The sequence below is a fragment of the Sinohyriopsis cumingii genome, chromosome 9 (genome assembly GCF_028554795.1).
Source record: "Sinohyriopsis cumingii isolate HCF-2022 chromosome 9, ASM2855479v2, whole genome shotgun sequence".
NCBI lineage: Eukaryota > Metazoa > Mollusca > Bivalvia > Unionida > Unionidae > Sinohyriopsis > Sinohyriopsis cumingii.
The window spans coordinates 92,962,939-92,982,683 of NC_142969.1; the positions used below are offsets into that span (position 1 = coordinate 92,962,939).

General features: G+C 34.1%; 1 protein-coding gene across 3 annotated transcripts in view; it reads right to left on the bottom strand.

Moving 5' to 3' along the window:
• Positions 1-3,530: 3,530 nt before the first annotated feature.
• LOC149792257 (SH3 domain-containing kinase-binding protein 1-like) overlaps positions 3,531-19,745 on the bottom strand; it is a 158,904-nt gene continuing 142,689 nt past the window's right edge. For all 3 annotated transcript variants that reach the window (XM_089970784.1, XM_089970783.1, XM_089970782.1), the window contains one exon: positions 3,531-18,555. In XM_089970784.1, the coding sequence (XP_089826910.1) occupies positions 18,293-18,555 (263 nt within the window). In that variant the 3' untranslated portion in view covers positions 3,531-18,292. The remainder of the gene's footprint in view (positions 18,556-19,745) is intronic.

Here is a 19,745-nt window from a genome sequence, read left to right on the forward strand (position 1 = left end):
ATCCATCATCAGATCCATTCAAGATCTTGATGATAAGTGTGAAACTCATCCGTCATCAGATCCAACCAAGATCTTGATGATAAGTGTGGATATTGCCCATCATCAGATCCAACCAAGATCATAATAAGTGTGGATCTCATTCATCATCAGATCCAACCAAGATCATGATGATAAGTGTGGATATTGCCCATCATCGATCCATCCAAGATCATGATGACAAGTGTGGATCTCATTCATCATCAGATCCATCCAAGATCTTTATGACAAGTGTAGATCTCATCCGTCATCAGATCCATCCAAGATCTTGATGACAAGAGTGGATCTCATCTATCATCAGATCCATCCAAGATCTTGATGACAAGTGTGGATCTCATTCATCATCAGATCCATCCAAGATCATGATGACAAGTGTGGATCTCATCTGTTATCAGATCCATCCAAGATCATGATGACAATTGTGGATCTCATCCATCATCAGATCCATCCAAGATCATGATGACAAGTGTGGATCTCATGTCATCAGATCCATCCAAGATCTTGATGACAAGTGTGGATCTCATCCATCATCAGATCCATCCAAGATCATGATGACAAGTGCGGATCTCATCTGTCATCAGATCCAACCAAGATCATGATGACAAGTGTGGATCTTGACCATCATCAAAATTGCCTAAGATCATAATTATGTATGCATATATTTTAAGTTTGATTTGAAATGTGACCTCCAGAGTGCTCAGTCAATCACATACATGATCACCTCAGCAGTATGCTTGGATCTAGATCATTATTAAAGCCATCCAATATGTTAATGATATAAGCATATATTCCAAGTTTAGACAGGAATTTGGTTCTTTATTTTTAAAAAGCAACTGAAAATATGAAAAAGTGTCTGGGATTCATTCCCCAGTGGAGTTTCAAGGACAATGTCCACAAAAAATGCAATTTAGACATGGTAAACAAAACTGCTACCGTTGACCCTTATTATCATAATACATGTATTTTGCAAAGTTGTTCTTTGTTCCAACAAAAAATATTATTTGAAAAATAACAAACTTACCTAACTTTAAACAATACTTGATGAATTTCATAATGTTCATTGTCACATTAACTTGTTCTCCAATAATATTAGCATTATTACATGTGCATGTCAGTTTTCACAAAATAATTCAGCCTTAATATTTTTTATCATTTTTGTTTTATTTCATGGTAAAATGTTTTCATTGTATACATAAATTGTCTTTTTCACCCTTGGACACAGCCTATTGATACTGATTGCTAGTCTTGCTTTTCTGCAGTCTTGACAAAGATTTTTTTTGCTTTCCTCTATGTAATGATTGAATGAATTTTGGGCTCAATGTTGAATTTTTTTCTTTTCATTCTCAACAAGAGTTTGTTGTTTTTCCCTTTAAACTCCTCCTTGTATTGTCTACATGCAATTCCATACTCTGACACAGGGTTGCATCTGCCTCTGAATCTTTCTTGACATAATGTATCTCACTTCACTCGATACCTTCAGATCCTGTTTGATACACTGTACCATTCCCATTTGCACACAGTTTTCAAACCTTTTTGTGTCTAAGTCTCTAGGACTCTGGTTACTAATTACAGTGCATATGAAAGAATGGGAACCAGTCTAAAAATGTGTGAACACAAAATCAGTCTATGGATTTTGTTAGCCAGGAAGGATAGGTTCATAATGAAAGATTTTAGTAACAGAAATCTTGAGACCTCAAAAAATAGAGACAAGGTTCCATTGATGGAATTTCATTCGTTTTAGACTTGAACCTGAAGAACTCGTTACTGAAATTAGCACCAGACTCTTTGGTGACAATTGAAAACATGTTTAAACACATAAAGATCATAAAAATGCCACAGTTCATATAGTTTTCTCTGCACAGATGATAGCATCAAGGGTATGTCTATACTGGCAAATATGGGGTTTGGTCATGAGCATTCAGAAATGTAAAGTTATTTGAAGTCTTAACATCATGATGTTTGCATAGGTTTGCTAAGTGAACGGAGTTAATGATGTGAGGTTATAGAGAAGAACAGTCTTACAGTAGTTCCACATTTGCATGTACAATTAACTTCAACATAAATGCAAAATTCTGATTCTATTAGCAGACAGGCAAAATGAATACATATTGTCTAACTCAGATTGATTTTCAGTGGGATATTCAACTTTCAGGTCTGGCATTTGTTGCCATGAAATAGGGCAGGTTTGTACTGCTTGTAGAGTGTGTAGATTTGACTGTAATAGGTAGAGTGTTCTGCACATTGGCTAATATCTATGCAGTCAAATATATAATTTTAATATATAATTTATAAGTTTATACAATTTACCATTTATAGAGTAATTAGAGCTGCCAATCTGACTTTTCATAGCCGTTTGTTTAAAAACATTATGCTTCAGATATGTTCATTTATATCTCTACCACCATATTTAATGTTGATGACCCCTCCCACCATGTTTATTCAGCAAATGTTTTGGAACTTCATATTTTGTACTTTATTGGATTAGGAGGTGCTCTACCAATATTATGTTATTTTGAGAGAGTGACAGGTGTAAGGTGAAGTTGTTTGCATTTGCAACTTGCACAGTGAAGAGAATGTTTTGCATACCTCCATTACTTCCATGTAATTTGGATATTTTAACTGTGGAAACTGCACATAGCCCTAAGAAAACAGCTAACCATAACTATGGCTTCAATGTGCTTGCAAAATGTGCCTGAATTAATCTAAAGTACACTATCTCTAGCAATTATTAGAACTGGGAAAAGAAATTTTGCCAGGCCATACAATACCAGCTTCTGAAAGTGCAATGAATGAATTACAAAACATATTTTTCATAATTTACCTTTAAAAACCCAAAAGTGAAAATGACCAAGTGCTAGCATGTTTTTATAGGTACACATCAGAAGTAAGGCCAAGCTGTATATTCTAGAACCCAAATTACATCCATCAATCATACACTAAAATTAGATAATTAAAAGTTCTTTTAAGAATACCCAAGATATACAATGTTTATTTTGAATGACCAGGATAACCAATGAGGAAAAGAAAATGGGGAAATTCTTTTTCTTACAAAATTGAACCCTATGCAAAATATGAATTTGAAGAGCACCATCACGTGCCTACCTTTCTTCAGTTTTAATTTATACATGTTCTGGAGAAATTCACTGCGCAAACAAGACAGCACCTTATGAAAGGATGGATGAACACAAGGATTACAATATACCCTGGAGGTAAGAGTTAAAAAAAACATTTTAACAACTTTATCACAAAAAAACTGCCCAAAAGCATTAGAAAAAAAACTTGAACAGAAAGTACTCCACTAACTCTGCTTTCTTGGCCAGCTGCTCTTGCATTTCACTACAAGGCAGATGTTGGTGTGATGAGCTGTTCAGGTCTACTTGGGCCTCTTGTCTTAATATGCAAAACTGACTTGGAATGGATGTATAGACAAACAGTAGCAAAGCACATGCCTTTTCTGCTACAGCAAAGGGAGAATAAAAGAGGAATCAGTACTATTTAACTAGTAATGTTTTAATTGAGTGTTATATAACAAAATGTACATGGAATGCATAATCAAATGCAATATTATAGATGATCATACTTGTATATCCCTTGGAAAATTGATAGATAAGCAGCATATACAGCATTTTATGGTGAAGCAATGCTTAGAACATAGAGCTTCTTGTTGACACACTGAGAATGCTGAACCCAAAACATCAATACAGATAAAAATAATAATATATCATTCTCTCATTTTCTTCCAGAGAAAGTTTAGAAAGAAGATGCAGGCTCTGAAAATATATGTACTGAGAAATCACAAGAGTTTTAAAAATACACATAATGAAAATACTGAAAGACTGTCTCTTTCCCAGCTCTTTTCTCCTTTATCACACAACAACACATGCACAGATAGATCGAAACACACTAATTGACATTTTAAATTGTAGGGAGAGAGTTACTCAAATGGTTCAATCAATTAACTGGTACAACATACAGCCATGCTTCAGAATAATGAATTCAAAAACTGCAGAAGTTATATCCAGTACCATATTTACCTCTGTATAATGTTCACCCTAATACAGTGTAAACCAGACTAGCCAGCATATCATACTCAGATGTAGTAATCAACTTGACCCCCACGAAGCACTCCCTCCTTATAAGACTATGTCAGCAACAGAGTATGCTGCCTTATAGTGAGACTAACTTATAATTAAGTACATACCCATGTATAATTTTACTACCACTGAATGAAATATGATCCACAACCACACCCACCTTCTAAAAGGAACTGTGTAATAATAAAAAGGGGGAGTGCTGTATTTTTTCAGGTATAAGAGGTACGGATATTACTGTATACCCAAGCTAAAAAGTATAACTCCCCATCATTAACACATTAACCCCTGGAGCTTTTTGTCATTTTCGCCTGAAAATTGAGTAGGAAGCACATTTTGAAAGCTATTTCTGAATAGACTCAAAAATACCAAATCCCCGGTCATCTTTCAATAACATACTGCCTAGTTGTGTTAAAAACATTGTTTTTCACTGGCTATTTGACTTGCGCATGAGCAGAAGGGTAAAAGTTGGAGTTCTTTTTCTTTTTTTCTCCTAAACAGCCATTATTTTTGTATGGAGACCACTCTTTATTCCAAATGCCCATCTTATCCTACTTTTTTGCAAAGGCTTATCTGTCTGTTTGCAGTTCATACTGGTTTGCCTTAAATCTGAGACCAAAAAAGTCTAAAATCCTGACACAAAATCGGATTCCGACCATGGGCAAATTTTGGATTAAAAAAAGTCGGGTCCAAAAACGTCGCCAGGGGTTAATGTGTTAATAATGGATCTGGATATAACATTGTACAACTCCCCGTCATTAATAATGGATCTGGATATAACACTGTACAACTCCCCATCATTAATAATGGATCTGGATATAACATTGTACAACTCCCCATCATTAATAATGGATCTGGATACAACACTGTATAACTCCCCATCATTAATAATGGATCTGGATACAACATTGTATTAACTCCCCATCATTAATAATCGATCTGGATACAACACTGTATAACTCCCCATCATTAATAATGGATCTGGATATAACATTGTACAACTCCCCATCATTAATAATGGAGCTGGATACAACACTGTATAACTCCCCATCATTAATAATTGATCTGGATATAACATTGTGCCATTTTGGACCACTGTGACCAAAAATTAAACCAATGTGTTTGAATGAATTAAATGTATGAAAAAAAGCTCAATATTACATCTTTATTTCCTTTTAAAACATTATTTGACAAAATTAAATGCATGAATAACAAGAAGTGAAAAAAATATAGTTAACTGGCAAAAATTTAAATTATTACTATGTGTTTGCTTGGTGTTTTATTTTCTAACAGTCATCAGTTATGGATAACCAACTTCTGTGTTATTACCGTACTCATCAGACAGGTGTTTCTTTTTTTTTACCACCACCCCAACATACATATATGCAATCATAGGATTTTTTCATCATCATTAATACTATACTGTGGTATGGTACATAATGCCATCATCCATTATGGACTCCAACTACAATGTTATTAATAGGGAGGACTGTAATTCAAAAATAAACAATTCACAACAAAATGAAAGCAAACTGAAGAGTGGAAACTAAGAGCCAAGCATATATTCTACCCTATAATTTTTTAAGGATGTCTTTCCTTGGATCTCTTGTCCTAATTACTAGGCAACTATATGAGAAATATTAGAGCTGATACATCTTCATACATTAAAATGCTTTTTTTTAGATTATGTCAAAAATGAGGCCACCATGGGTCATAAACTGTGAGTATCTCGGTAGATATGTTATTCTGTCATGCCCCAGTTTGATAGCATGCTTCAACACAACAGTTAATTGTAAACAAAAGATTCTGAAATAAGTTTAACATAATATATACAATAATATAACATACAATATATATGTATATTGGATACAAAATGAATGTTGGAAATTATATGCTTTTTTAGTTATTAGGTACATAACTCTATGATCTGCATCTATAATATGATGTATACATGAAACATTTATATAAGGGTAATATCATTAACAATTTACCTCTCGTTTGCTGTCATACACAACATGCAAGCTGAAAATTCTCAAAAGTTTCTAACAGGTATGCAGTTCCAGGAATTACTGTACTTTTCCACGTCACAATTTTTTTTAATGTAATGTGTTAATCAATCACTGTGACTACACCAAGGTCATTATTTGCTTTCACAGATACTCTTAAGCAGAGTGTAATCTGTTAGTCAATTACTGCAAGTACAATGAGGTCATTATCTGCTTTGCCAGACAATCTTAACCAGAATGAAACAATTATAAGTACAGTGTGGTCATTATTTTCTTTGACAGACACTCTTACCAAAATGAAATGTGTTAGTCAACCATAATAAGTACAGTGTGGCCATTTCTGTCATATCAAAGGAGAGGTATAAAAATGAGTTAATAAAAACCAACATTAGTGTAGATTTTTCCCCACATTTTTTTCATCACTGTTTTAACTTCTTTTAAAGAAGCAATTATTATTGTCCATCTCTAAAAGCCTGATTTTACTGTCACATTAACCCCTTGTTAGTAGCCACATAATGGTGTTTACAAAAAGCAATGTCATCAATATGTCAATTTCTAAATTGAACACAATGACAGTTGTTTCAACAATGTAACTTTAATTCATACAAAGGAGTAATAATTTAAATTATCCTTACTGTTGTGTATTCCTTATATGTTAGGTTTTGTCACTCTGATGATGACTGGCTATTATCACCCCCCTAATAACCAGATGACAAAAGCTAACTGCTGAGAAGCACAGTACTGACCAGCTCAAGTCAACATTACGTAGGGTTGCCAGAATGTAAAAATGGCATGTTAACCATTGCAGCGTTTCTCTTTCAGATATCATAAGTACTTGAAATGGTATTAGGATTAAACCCAGTTGACGAAGTGACATGCTAACCTTCTTTGTAAACACTGAGCATCTCATGCAATAATGCAACAACTACAATGTGGCAATCAAGGCACAAGGTGTAGCAAAATATCAGACATTCTCAACTTAGACAGAAAGTGAAAGAAATTCATCTAAATAGAAAGAGGGAAGATCCAAATTTTATGTCAGAAAGATTCAAAATAATCACTACCAATATACATTATATTGCAGTAGTAAAATGAAACTGAAAGACAGGGTTAGTTACCGTCAGGTGTTTATACTCCAATTGTACCACCTTGGCAACTGTCAAATTGACATGGGTTTTTCACCATGATTGATCATTATTCATAATTATTTTCAATGACAGTGATAAAAAGTTTATCACATCAATTCCATAACATTTTTGTGCTTTTAAATGAAGTATTAAATATTTTAAAATTTGTTATATTTTTCATTCTTTATATTTAGTTATTATTTACATCTGTATGATTCCCCCCTCTGGAAATACCACCCATCTTATTAGGTCACTGTCCTGTTGCAGAATTGGTGGCCTTATAAGAGGATAAGAGGAGGACCACTCACTGACGCAAACCATACATGTCAACCTGCTGAGGTAACCTATCACAATATGAATGTATAGACATCGATATGGAATGTTTATCACTGAATGGACATATTTATTCTACATTATGACTGTAATGGTCATAATGGGACTTCTGAGTAGGCTTGGCTGTGAATAGCAAGGAAAAACCTAAGTGGTCATGAGCTAATTGTTTTTGTTGGTTTTAACTTTTAATATATTATTGCATATATCATGCTGGTGAAATGGAAGCTATGTGCCCTTCCCCAAAAACATACCAATACAGCTGTCCTAAGTAGGTAATGAACCTGTGCCCCCTGGATTAAAAGTCAGATGCTGTATCAACTGAGCTAGCAATGCTCTCTGGTCATAAGCTAAATACAAATACTTATCCAATGGTAGTAAAGCATAAAATATAGGTTGTGGTGACTTTTTTTGGTTCTAAGGGTGTAGTACTGGCAGAGATGCATGCAATTCTCAAACTTCATGACTTAATCATGAACACTCTTAATGAATATTAAATACAAAATATCAAGAAAGTTACTGAAGCATGACATATGTAATAAATGGTTCTCAAGCTTCATGACTTAAGAACACTCATAATGAACATTTAATACAAAATATCAACAACAAAAGACACTGAAGCATGACATATGTAAAAAAAATGGTTCTATTTGCATTAACAATGTAGAAAATGTCAAGATAAATCCACTCATCAAGTTTCTAAATTGTAGGTAGGATAGCATGAACACAGCATGCCAAAATCTTTTGCTCCTAAGCTTAATGTATAAACTCAACAAAGCCAGTAAAAAATGAAAAATAGTTCATTATTAGCCTCTTTAGCTGAAAAGGTATGACAGTAAGATACATGTCATTGATTTCACAGATGTGGTATAAACAGTTACATCACAGTCTTTATCCCAAATCCATGAACTGTGAAGTGAGTAATCAACTTTTGTGTTCTTGTCCAGATGCATCCCTCACCAGGTTTCTTGATTACAGGTATCACAGTATGTATATATAATACAAAAACCTAAGCTAAATGCAAAAACAAAACCAAGAATTACAAGTTATATGCACCAAGTCAGTCCCCTCCCTTGGGTAGGTGCTTGAAACACACTCCAAACTGTTGCCAATGACCAAGGTAGAAAAAAATGGAAGCTGTACATATAAACAGTCCAACTTGTCTGAACAGTCACCTTCACATAGTGGTCACCTGATCTCATGATCATTCGAATTTCCACCCTGAAAGTTTTGTATATATATGTTATGCACAGAACAGTCACCAGCTTTCTGCAGTTAGCAGTCATGGTTTTTCTAACCAATTAATGCCTTCTTTCTCAATGCCTGAAGCTGTCAATGAAGCTTACTGACAGTTGCTGCTCTGTGTATGCAAACTAACCTCTTGCATGACAAGGAAGGCATTGCATAGTTTTAGGCATATAACGTGAATAAGCGTGTAAACATTTCTTATTGACTTGGACCTGCCATATTGTCAGTGCAACTTAAATGAGTCAATGTGTTAAATTTGAAGGCAGTTTTTATTATATTTGAAGATGGCTGAATCAACTCAATTGCTAGACAGTGGGAAAAGCAGTCACGTCACAGCAAAAAATGAAGTTGCCTTTTGTGCCAAATACAGTTGGAGCTGTTCCATTTAAACATACGTGGTACTCAGGGAAGGCAGTCTTTAAAAAAAATATGCCAGTGTACTTTGATTTCAAAGAGTTAATATTAAAATGAAAAGAAAATTCCAAATTGCATCTACTGGTGAGTACCCCACTTTAAAAGTGCTTTCCCTGGGTCTCATGTACATTTTAATGGAACAGCCCTTGGATATCTGCATCTATTAACCTGTGAATTAAAGCTACTGCTGATGTAAAAATATCTTTGAGAGATGAGACCTACCTTTCCATTAGGGTCTTAAGTCATTTAAAACAAAACAAAAACCCCAAACATCCTTGCCTGTAAAATTAGGTAAAGTTTTGGTTCATGTGTTACTAAGGGGCTGATAATTTAATTTTCAGGAGGTAAGGATGTGGCTGGGATTTTCTTTTGAACCAAGATATATTGTTCTTTTCAATCAAAGTAATTAATTTTTTCAAAAAATATAATGGCTAAAATTTGTTAGTTTTCCTACAAATCAAAGCAGGAGTATCTTTTGTTTCAAACTACACAGGAGCCAGAATTTTTTTCTCAAAAACATCCCCTGTATCAGCCACCTTCCTGTAAAAAAATTAATTGGTCATTCCCTAACAATAACCATATAAGGCTTGTTTCCACTCCTTATTCATCACAGGTATCTCAGGTATGCTGTCTTTTGAGTACAACTAGTTAAAGATCAGGTTAATCCAGATACTGTTTTTAGTGTGAACAGTCATTTCTAAGCCTAATTATACAAGCTGGTCAAACAGTGAGTCAGTCCTTAGTGATGATTTAATTTAAAAGATGGATTAAAGTGTGAGCAGGATATAGTAATCTGGGGTGGTTATAGTAATCTGGAGTGGAATGTAAGTTTGGGAAAAATGTATATTTATGATTTTGTTGAATGGTGTACTAAACTAAATATGTTGAAAGAAAAAGAAAAAAATATAATAGAAATGGTATTTGTTCAAAAACCAATTTTGAATGATAAACCCGTATACAAAAGTCACCCATGTATACAGGCCAGTTGAGACTTTTTCCTTGGATGGCCACTATTAACAGGTTTTACTGTATTTGTCTTATACGTGTGGATACTGAAACGAGGGGGGAGGGATAGTATGATAGCGCTCCCCTACTTCACAGAGGTCAGCTGAAATAAAATTGTTGAAGTCTATTATTTCTACTTTTCCAGAAGCTCATGAAATAACTGCTTCATGCAATTCTGAAGAAACCAAAAACAAATCAAAATATTAACAAACCTGCATATTAACCCATTATCTCATGCTAGCAACTCTGGATGCCTCTAACATATTCTCATGGAAGTGCTTGTGGACACTGCTACCCAATTCACATGCAGGCATTGTTGTTTGGGGTTTAACGCAATTTGTCAGCACAATTTAGGCTATACATGGCAGCCAGTATAACTGGTGGTGGATGAACCCAAGAAAACCTTGGTAAGAAATAATGACCCAAGGGAAGCTACTGGCAAGTTTTCTCACATACCCACATTGAATGAACCTGTGACAAACCCACATGGACAGAGGTCTGAAGGCAATGAATGGTAAAGGCAAGCACATTAGACCAAACAAACACGCAGGCCCATGCAACCAAGGGTGTTTGGACACCTCTGCACCATCCACACTGAAGCGAGTTTCGACACCTATTATTAACATGAGACATTTTGAGCTGGTATTCATAGGCCCACCTTTTGGGGAAACATATACTACTTTACTATAAATTTAACAGGCAGGCCTATGCATATAGAGTGATATAGGTAACACATTTCATTTATAGCACACCACTTTGTGCGACTTTGGTACATGTATATCAACTGACTACACAGCAACAGATTCTATGAGGTAAAGGGTTAATATCTGAAAATTACCTAAAAAAAAGAGCACCTCGTTATTATATTTCTATATATGGATATAGTTCCAGGCTATGTACCCAACTCAAATAGTGTGTGTGTGTGTGTGTGTTGTGTGTGTGTGTGCATGCATGCATGTGTGTGAATTTGGGTTAACAGCAGGTCAACACAATACTGGTCATTTGGTGCCCATTAAATATTAATTTCTACAAACTTAAATCACATCTTCTAAAAGGAAGGAAAAAGAAAAATGAAATGAAAAAAACCCCACTGCCAAATGAAGTACTGGTACATTTGGAACAGCTGACAATATACAAACTGTTAAGGTGGAAAGCACAAGAGTAACTCAAGCATTAAAATTTGGTCACAGTGACCTACTTTTGGTGTGGTTGAGTTAATCATTTTAAGATGAAGTCACATTCTAATCTTCATGTGTGTGGGTTAAAATCAGGACTCCAGATACGGCGGAAGTAATGCATGGATAGCTGAAATTACAAGACTCAAGTGGGAAAATTATGTCACATTGTCCACTTTTTGGTACGATTGAGTTACTGTCCTTGTGATGCATCTACATGCTAATTTTCAAGAATTTACATGAAATAATGTCTAAGATATTGAGGATGTAAATGAACAGATGGCTGAAAATATAAAAATCACTCTAAATGGAGACCTGAGTCATGCTATCTCATTTTGGTATGACTGAGTTATTATTCCTTTGATGTAGTTGTTGTTGGGTTTAACGCCATTTTTCAGCACACGATAGGCTATGTATGGCGGCCAGTATTAATGGTGGAGGAAGAACCCGGGAAAACCCCAGAAAGAACCACCGACCCACGAGAAGCTACTGGCAAGCTTTCTCACATACCCACATTGGCTGAATCTCAGATTCAAACCCACGCAGACAGGTGAGATGGCAGTGATCCGTAACGAAGAGCGCTTTAGACCACTCGGCCACTCGGGGCACCCCTTAGATGTAACCATGTGCCAAATTTCAAGTATAGGAGAAATAGGGTCCAAACTATTTAGGGTGTAATGAATAGATAGTTGAAAATACAAAAGTAACTCTAGCATTGAAAATAGTTTGCAAAGACAACATCTACAAACCGATATTTGGTGAAATAGGGTCCAAGGTATTGAAGGATAGCAATGAAAGAAGAACTAAAAATACAAAAGTCACTTGTGCATGAAAGCTGGGCTATAGGTAATTGATCTAAATCTGGTAAGGCCAAGTTATTCTTTTTTCTCTGCATACCAATTTTAACATGTATATGTGAAATATGGTCTAACATATTGAGGGTGTAATGAAAGAAAAAACATACAAACCAATACACAAACATACAAACCAATACACAAACATACCTATATAAGAATGTGCAAAATGTTCATCCATTCTGAATATTGTTCATGAGGGTATCATAAATAAAAAAGATAAATACAAAACCCCCACCCACCTCAGCTATGGACATGACAATAACAACAGAATTTGCTGCTTATCATTTGTAATGTATTATGATGAAACTACTTAATTTATTGAAGTTACAAAGTATAAAAATATGTGCACAATCTTTGTTTAGTAATATGACTTACTTCTGAAATGAATTGGTAAGACATCTGAAATAACCCCACTGAACAAGTATATTAGGACAGAATAGACAGCCAATAGGTAAGACATCTGAGCCGAGTCTATTGATCAAGTATATTAAGACAGAATAGATAGCCAATAGGTAAGACATCTGAGCCGAGTCTATTGATCAAGTATATTAAGACAGAACAGATAGCCAATAGGCAAGATATTTGAGACAATTCTATTGATCATGTATAATAGGACAGAATAGATAACCCATTCACATAGCGTGAATATCCAATCACACAGAATGGATAGCCAATTCACATCATGGATTGTTTATTACATATTTTACAAATGAAGCATTAATGAAAAAATGCAACACAATGCACAACCATGTTTTAAATGTAACAAGAATGCCTTAAATAGTATATGTTATGCCCATTGCATCTATATAACAGTCCTCTATGTAGAAAGCTGAAATTTTTGTGCACAAAACATTTTACTTCTTTCAGCCAGTGACCTTGCCTTCTGACACAAAATTGATAGGATTCTTTCATACTGCATGTTTAAGCAATCCAAACATTTTGTTCGTTTTTTTAAATGTAGAAAATATAATATTATGTGAAAACCATTATTCTTTCATCAACCAGTCACAGTGACCTTATTCTCTAACTCTGAAATAGTTAGGCTTCTTCCTTACACCAAGTGCAAGCCATCTACAATGTTTGGTAACTATAAATGGTGGAAAGCATGAGTTATTGTGCAGAAAACATTTTTTGTTCGAGTCAGGGTGACCTTGATCTTTAATTTTTTTCCCAGAAATTAATAGGGTTCTTCATTACCCCAAGTGTAAGCCATCAACAAAGTTTGGTAACTGGTTTACAGGCATCATAACATAGTACACTCCACCTTGTGGTAGGTGTATAAAAATCAATTTACACACTGCACATCTAAATTAAACCTGAAATAAACAAATTAATGAATAAATCTGAATTATCTCCCAATACCCATTGAGCCAAATCTTAATCATTTTTAATTTCTGTGCTGATGAGATTTCGGTGTCATTGATACACTAGAAGAATTACAAGACTTGTGAGTCTTCCAAAAATAGTGCAAGTACAATGGCTGTATATATCCAATGAAAATGACCATAATATTTTACACAGCAATACAATTAAAGTAGTGAGGGTACCTGCAGTGTCATATATTGCTTCCAAATTTAAAATGGACAATAATCAAAAAAAAAATTGTACAAGTATAGAAATTTGTTAACACATGCAAGTTTTGGTGATGACCTTATTTCGAGGTTTCACAATGATCCATAAAAAATGAAAGACAAGTAGTTTACACAAGATGCTGTCTTATGCTGCATTCAGTTCCAGGACAAAAGAGCAATAACTAAAAAAAGAGGGCATCTGCTGGCCTGATGTTGCTCACCTGACAAATAGACAAAGAAAGGGCAGTCAACTAAGAAAGTTTGGGTCTTCTGTTGAAATTTCTTGTGCTGTTGATTCTACAAACTGTAAAAACAATTGTTTCATGGTTTTCTGAGCTTTCATACTCCTACATCCAGGTTTGATTGTATGTAAATCAGCATAATTTGTCCAATGTTGAAAGGTCTCTATACCAGGATGCCATTAAAATTATGTTCATTCTTTTTTGATAATACTGTGTAAATGTTTTTTCATACTTTAGTAATTGTGCCACATATGATGTCAGAATGGCATCTTTTGTACAAATCTGAAAGCCATTCAAGTAAAAATACCTGGTCAAATTCTGTCAAGCTGTTATTCAAAAGAAATTGTTGAAGATTTTTCAATTGTAAGTAACAGCTTATTTGATGGCATCATTTGTATAAATATGCAACACTCAGATGCCAGGATGCTTTCTGAAATATTTAGTTAACTGTTGTAAAGAAAAAGTTGTTTAAAGGTTTTCCTTTTGTAAGAAACAGTAACTAGCATTTGATGGTGGATCTGCATCATTTAAGCTGATTTAAAAAGGTCTCACTGCCAAGACACTTTCTGTCAAGTTCAGTCAAATTATTATATTCAACAGTTCTGAGCAGTCATTTAAATGATTTTCTATTTTCAGTTAGTATCAACATGTATGATTAACAGCAGACTGGCAGAATCTGTACAGACTTGAAGAGCCTTTATGCAAGGATGCTCTGTGATCTGTGCAAAGTTTGGCTGAAATCGGTCAGGAAATTTTTGAGTATATGAACACAGGATATGTTGATGGTTGACATATATGTTTGTAAATTTTTGGTCATGGCAGCCATATTGGATAGCAAAAGTAACATCATTTGTATAAACTTGAATGTTTTTCATGTCTGTATGCTTTCTGTCACATTCAAAATCTTTTCAGCATTTTTGAAAATAGTCACTTAAAGGTTTGTCTATTTTTACTAATGACATAATATCTCTAGGCAGATTGGCATCATCTGTATAAATTTGAAAGCTGAAAGGCCTAATGCCAGGATGACCCTTGCCATATTTGGTTGAAACTGCACCAATAATTTTTAAAAAAGCTGAACAAAGCAAATGCTGACAGATGCCAGACAATGGACAATGACAATTTGTTTTAGTCGTGTTATGAACATTGTTCAACACTAAATTCAACACAAAGTTAAAAAGTGAAATAACTCCAAAAGAGCACAATGATTTATCAATATGCACATCTCCAGATGATAATCATAACATTTATCAAGTTTCATGGAGATCACAAGATATCATAATATACACTGCATTCAGCTACTAGTTAAAAATGGTCAATAACTCTTACAAAATTCCAGGATTCATCAACATGACCATCTTCAGGTAATGATGATGTACCACATTTCATGTCATTCCATTGAACACCTAGTGATTTGTTACATTCACAAGATTTTGTAATGGACAGAAGGACATAAAGATAGAAGGATGGACATGAAGATTCCTATATACTCCAATCTCTACAGAGGCAGGGCATAATACAAAGCAGACTATATGAACTTGATATACTCCAACCTCTATGGAGGTAGAATAACAAAAAGCAGGCTAAACTAAACTATAACTGGTAAGCAGTTCTGTAAACCTCACAATGCAATTAACTGACAATGACTAGAGGAATATATCATTGTTAAGCTGAGAAAACTTTAGCTGCTCTTCCTTTCCAAAAAATAAGAACACTTTCTGAGGTGGATGTGCATCACAAAAAGTCTTTATACTTCAAGAAAAATATCTGAATGATCAATACAAAAGGTGACCTGACTGTTCTGAACTGTTATTGATTTTACATTTGTTTTGTCATAAATTTGTTTTTTGTATAAGTAGTAATAGGTCCAACATGACTACTGAGAAATAAAAATGGCAAGATGTTTTTAAAATGTATATGTGAGCAATTTAACATGTACAGCACTGTAGAAAAGTTTTTACTTGAGAAAGATTTTGTGCCCATTGATCTTGTATGAAAAATATGAATGATGAAATGTTACATAGGAACTATTTCAAGATTTGTTTTAAACTTTCAACTTACCTACATGAATACAAGAAATAAAAATATTATTAGCACAGTATGCTGTCACGGAATGATATATCATCTTGAGTGTATTTGTGATCCAATAATGTCACGTACTCATGAGATAGTTTTCCCTTATGCCACACTAAACTGATGATACTTTTATTGTATACCTGTAATGAAAAATATATTTAAATTAATGGTACCATTTTTTAAAGCATAACAAGGTTATTAATAGAAGATGCCACATAACACATATTGGTATGTACCATCTCATGTCTGATACAGGATGCATTTTTTCATGCATTTTCATTTATTCCAGTTAATAGAATCCTCTATTTGTTATGGATTATTAACACGTATGGTGGATGTATTCTAAATGTCATCCGTGAATTGCACTGAACCATTCAAACTTAATTTAGAAGAGGTCAAACTCAAAGCTAGTCTTCAATCTTCATGTGACAAATGATGGGCAGTTTTGTATGCTTTAAACACTTCCAGAAATACTGTTGGACTTTTGTTGCTGTATTACTTCAAGAACACAACTGTTGCAATTCAATAAATTAATGTTTATATGTTGGGATAGGAGGAGGTCGTTTATGTGAAATTACTAAGTTGTTCCTGTTTTAAACTATGGCAATACAGAATCAGAAAATGCTGCTGGGTAATACATATTCCCATATCATATTGCTGGAAAATGCATCAGCTGTTGGTATATACTCAAGAAAGATAAGAATGTTAGGTAAGTTATTCCTGTATAAGTTACATTAGCTCTTTAATATCTAGTACATCCCATGGTACATGTTATTAAAATATATTTAGAATCTTATACCATACATGTTTCAAGAACTGAAATCCATATATGCTACATCAATTTGCATCAGTCTGAAAAGTAACATAAGAATCAGCAAGTATAAACAAGCCCATGAAAGATCATTAATTATTTAGCTTGCATGGAATGATTGGAAAAAACTTTACGTATGACTTTCGATAATGTACACCTGTCCAAATTGAACTTTTCAACATTAATGTCCTATGAAAAAGAGTATTCTTTGCACAAACATCTGAACACTTAACTCTTACACATTTCATAACCTGTATCTGAAGAATTACCATATATAATCACATGTAAGTTGGGTCCAACTGCTGACAACACTGACTCTGATCTGCCAATGAATAATGCCCAGCATGTCAAGGTCTATTTGGTTTCTTCTACTGATACACCTAACAAAACATAGACCAGATCTGATATTGCATAACGCACCAGCAGATCTGGGTCAATGCAGTTTTCAATTGGTACATGAGTTATATATGATATTGCTAATCCACTAAAAACAAAAAAATTTCTTCACCATATTGATTTCAATCAAATTATAATTTATATTTGAGTTTTTAAAAATAAAATGTCCTAGAATCTGAATAAAAAATGAAGCTGTTTTTGATTAAAATACAGCATAAACAGATCTGTTCCTTTATGGACAATGAATAAGATGAGATTAGAATTGACTCCTAGGTTTATAATAAAATATACCTCAAAATTAACAAAGAAATATATTCTGACCAAACATGTAGGTCATATCAGGAATATAACATGATAAAGTGATGAATATCAATGGATGAAGATTTCTAATGGTTCATACCAAATCATATCACAATTCTTGGTCAAATAATTCACATAATAATGCCAAAATAAAAATAAAAAAGGATCTTCCCACTATTACAGAATTTTGCTGTTTGTTGGAAGCAAGTTTCTTATTCATTTCTATATTTTATTCAATATCCCTTTTTATTTCTTAACAGTTCACTTTTCACGTTTCCAAAAAGGACTATTTCTAGCTTTTAGACAACAATTAAAATAATGCATATAAAATTTTTGGTTTTTGTTACGCTGAAAACTGCAAATAATGCCTCTTTAACACTGAGGTTAATCAAGTGTGGATGACTGCAAAGACAGACATTTACACAAACCAAAGTCAAACCTTTGTTAAGCTTCTGCTGAGGCAGGCATAACACCATTTTCAAATTTTCAACCTGAGTAAGAACATCTCTTTTATTTAGGAAGTACTTAAAGGAAGTCCTTTTTCTGAAAAACTGGTTTGAGGAATGACTGAACTAAGTAATGCATGTCTGTGAAACTGGATTCACAGTCATACATTACTTTCTGTGACCAGTTTTCGTATTCGTTCCATCTCCACTTGAGTGCTTAGCCGAATCTTTTTCTCATCATCTATCTCTTGCATAACATCTTTGAAGCGTCGAGAATACAAGTTCTTGATATGCTCAAGTTCATTCTTAAGCTGTTCATTTTCAGCTTTCAGTTCATTGAATGCCGTTTTTGACACCATACTGGCTTTTAGGTCCCTCATTTCACGTCTCAATTCCTCTAAAGCAGACTGTAAAACTGGATTGGCTGAAGAAAGTGAAAAATATTATTATGTTTAGCAATATCTGACAAGAAATAAGAGGTCTAAAAATTGTGAATCCACCACAAGCAAAGGTTCCACATAAAATGTCTGGCTGGAAAGGAACATTATGATCCAGGTTAAATGACTTTAAAAATGTTTAACACAAAATAAAAATGTTTAACACAAATCTTCAACATAAAGTCTGCAGACTATTGATGATATCGTCTTTGCTATTTCAAGAGTGATAACTAAAGCAACCTGCTAATGCTGGTTCTAGCCATTCTGAGGCACATTTATGTCATGATCTGTGATCAAATACCTTTAAATCAGTCCATATGATCATCACAAATATGATATGCTCCCTCTTAATCAAACCTGAAAGTGTCAATCAACTGTGTTATTGAATTAAAACATAAGATGAGATGACTTGTTCTATCAATAATTTTAATACATACAAACGACTAAAGTGAGGTCATAACACACAGTGGTATCAAGGAGGTAGACATCTGTAGATAGTACCAGTGGAACTATGACTCATGCACAGAGGGTTCTGTTTGGTCAGTTACACATGTATAATGTTACATCTCTCTTCTTATAAAGAAAAAGTTTTAATAAACTTTTAATAAACTGTCTAAACTAGTCATAAGCCATTATGAATAATATATCAAAATCAAGAGCATCTTTGGCAGCAATTATTACATTGATCAATGAATAAATCTCTGAGACAGACTGTTAATGCATTTTAAATATTTCAAAGATCCTGTTGCTTGTTTGATTGCTATTTAATGTACACTTCTGGTCCATATCTTGAAATATTGTCTGTGCTTAACAACAAAACCATAAATTGTGCTACCTAATGACTGATCTATTAGCTGAGTCTCTCTTATCTGCAAGGGTTTCACAACTGTCTGCTTTCCAGGATATGTCCAGGTTTTAGGAACTAATATTACACTGACACTATTATCTTTGGTTTTACTAGCCTTCCAGAATGTGTGTGGCATCTACTTTGCTGACAGATTTGTTGCATCAGGCTCAGGCATACTTTGGCTGAAATATTAAGATTCCATTGATTCTGAAACTGATTTACTGGCATTTGTGGGGAGTGATACAGCTGTACACAGTACATTTATATTACATTGCAGGGGGTGTGCTTCATTAGGTTTCATGAACTGACGTCTATTGTGACGATAAATGG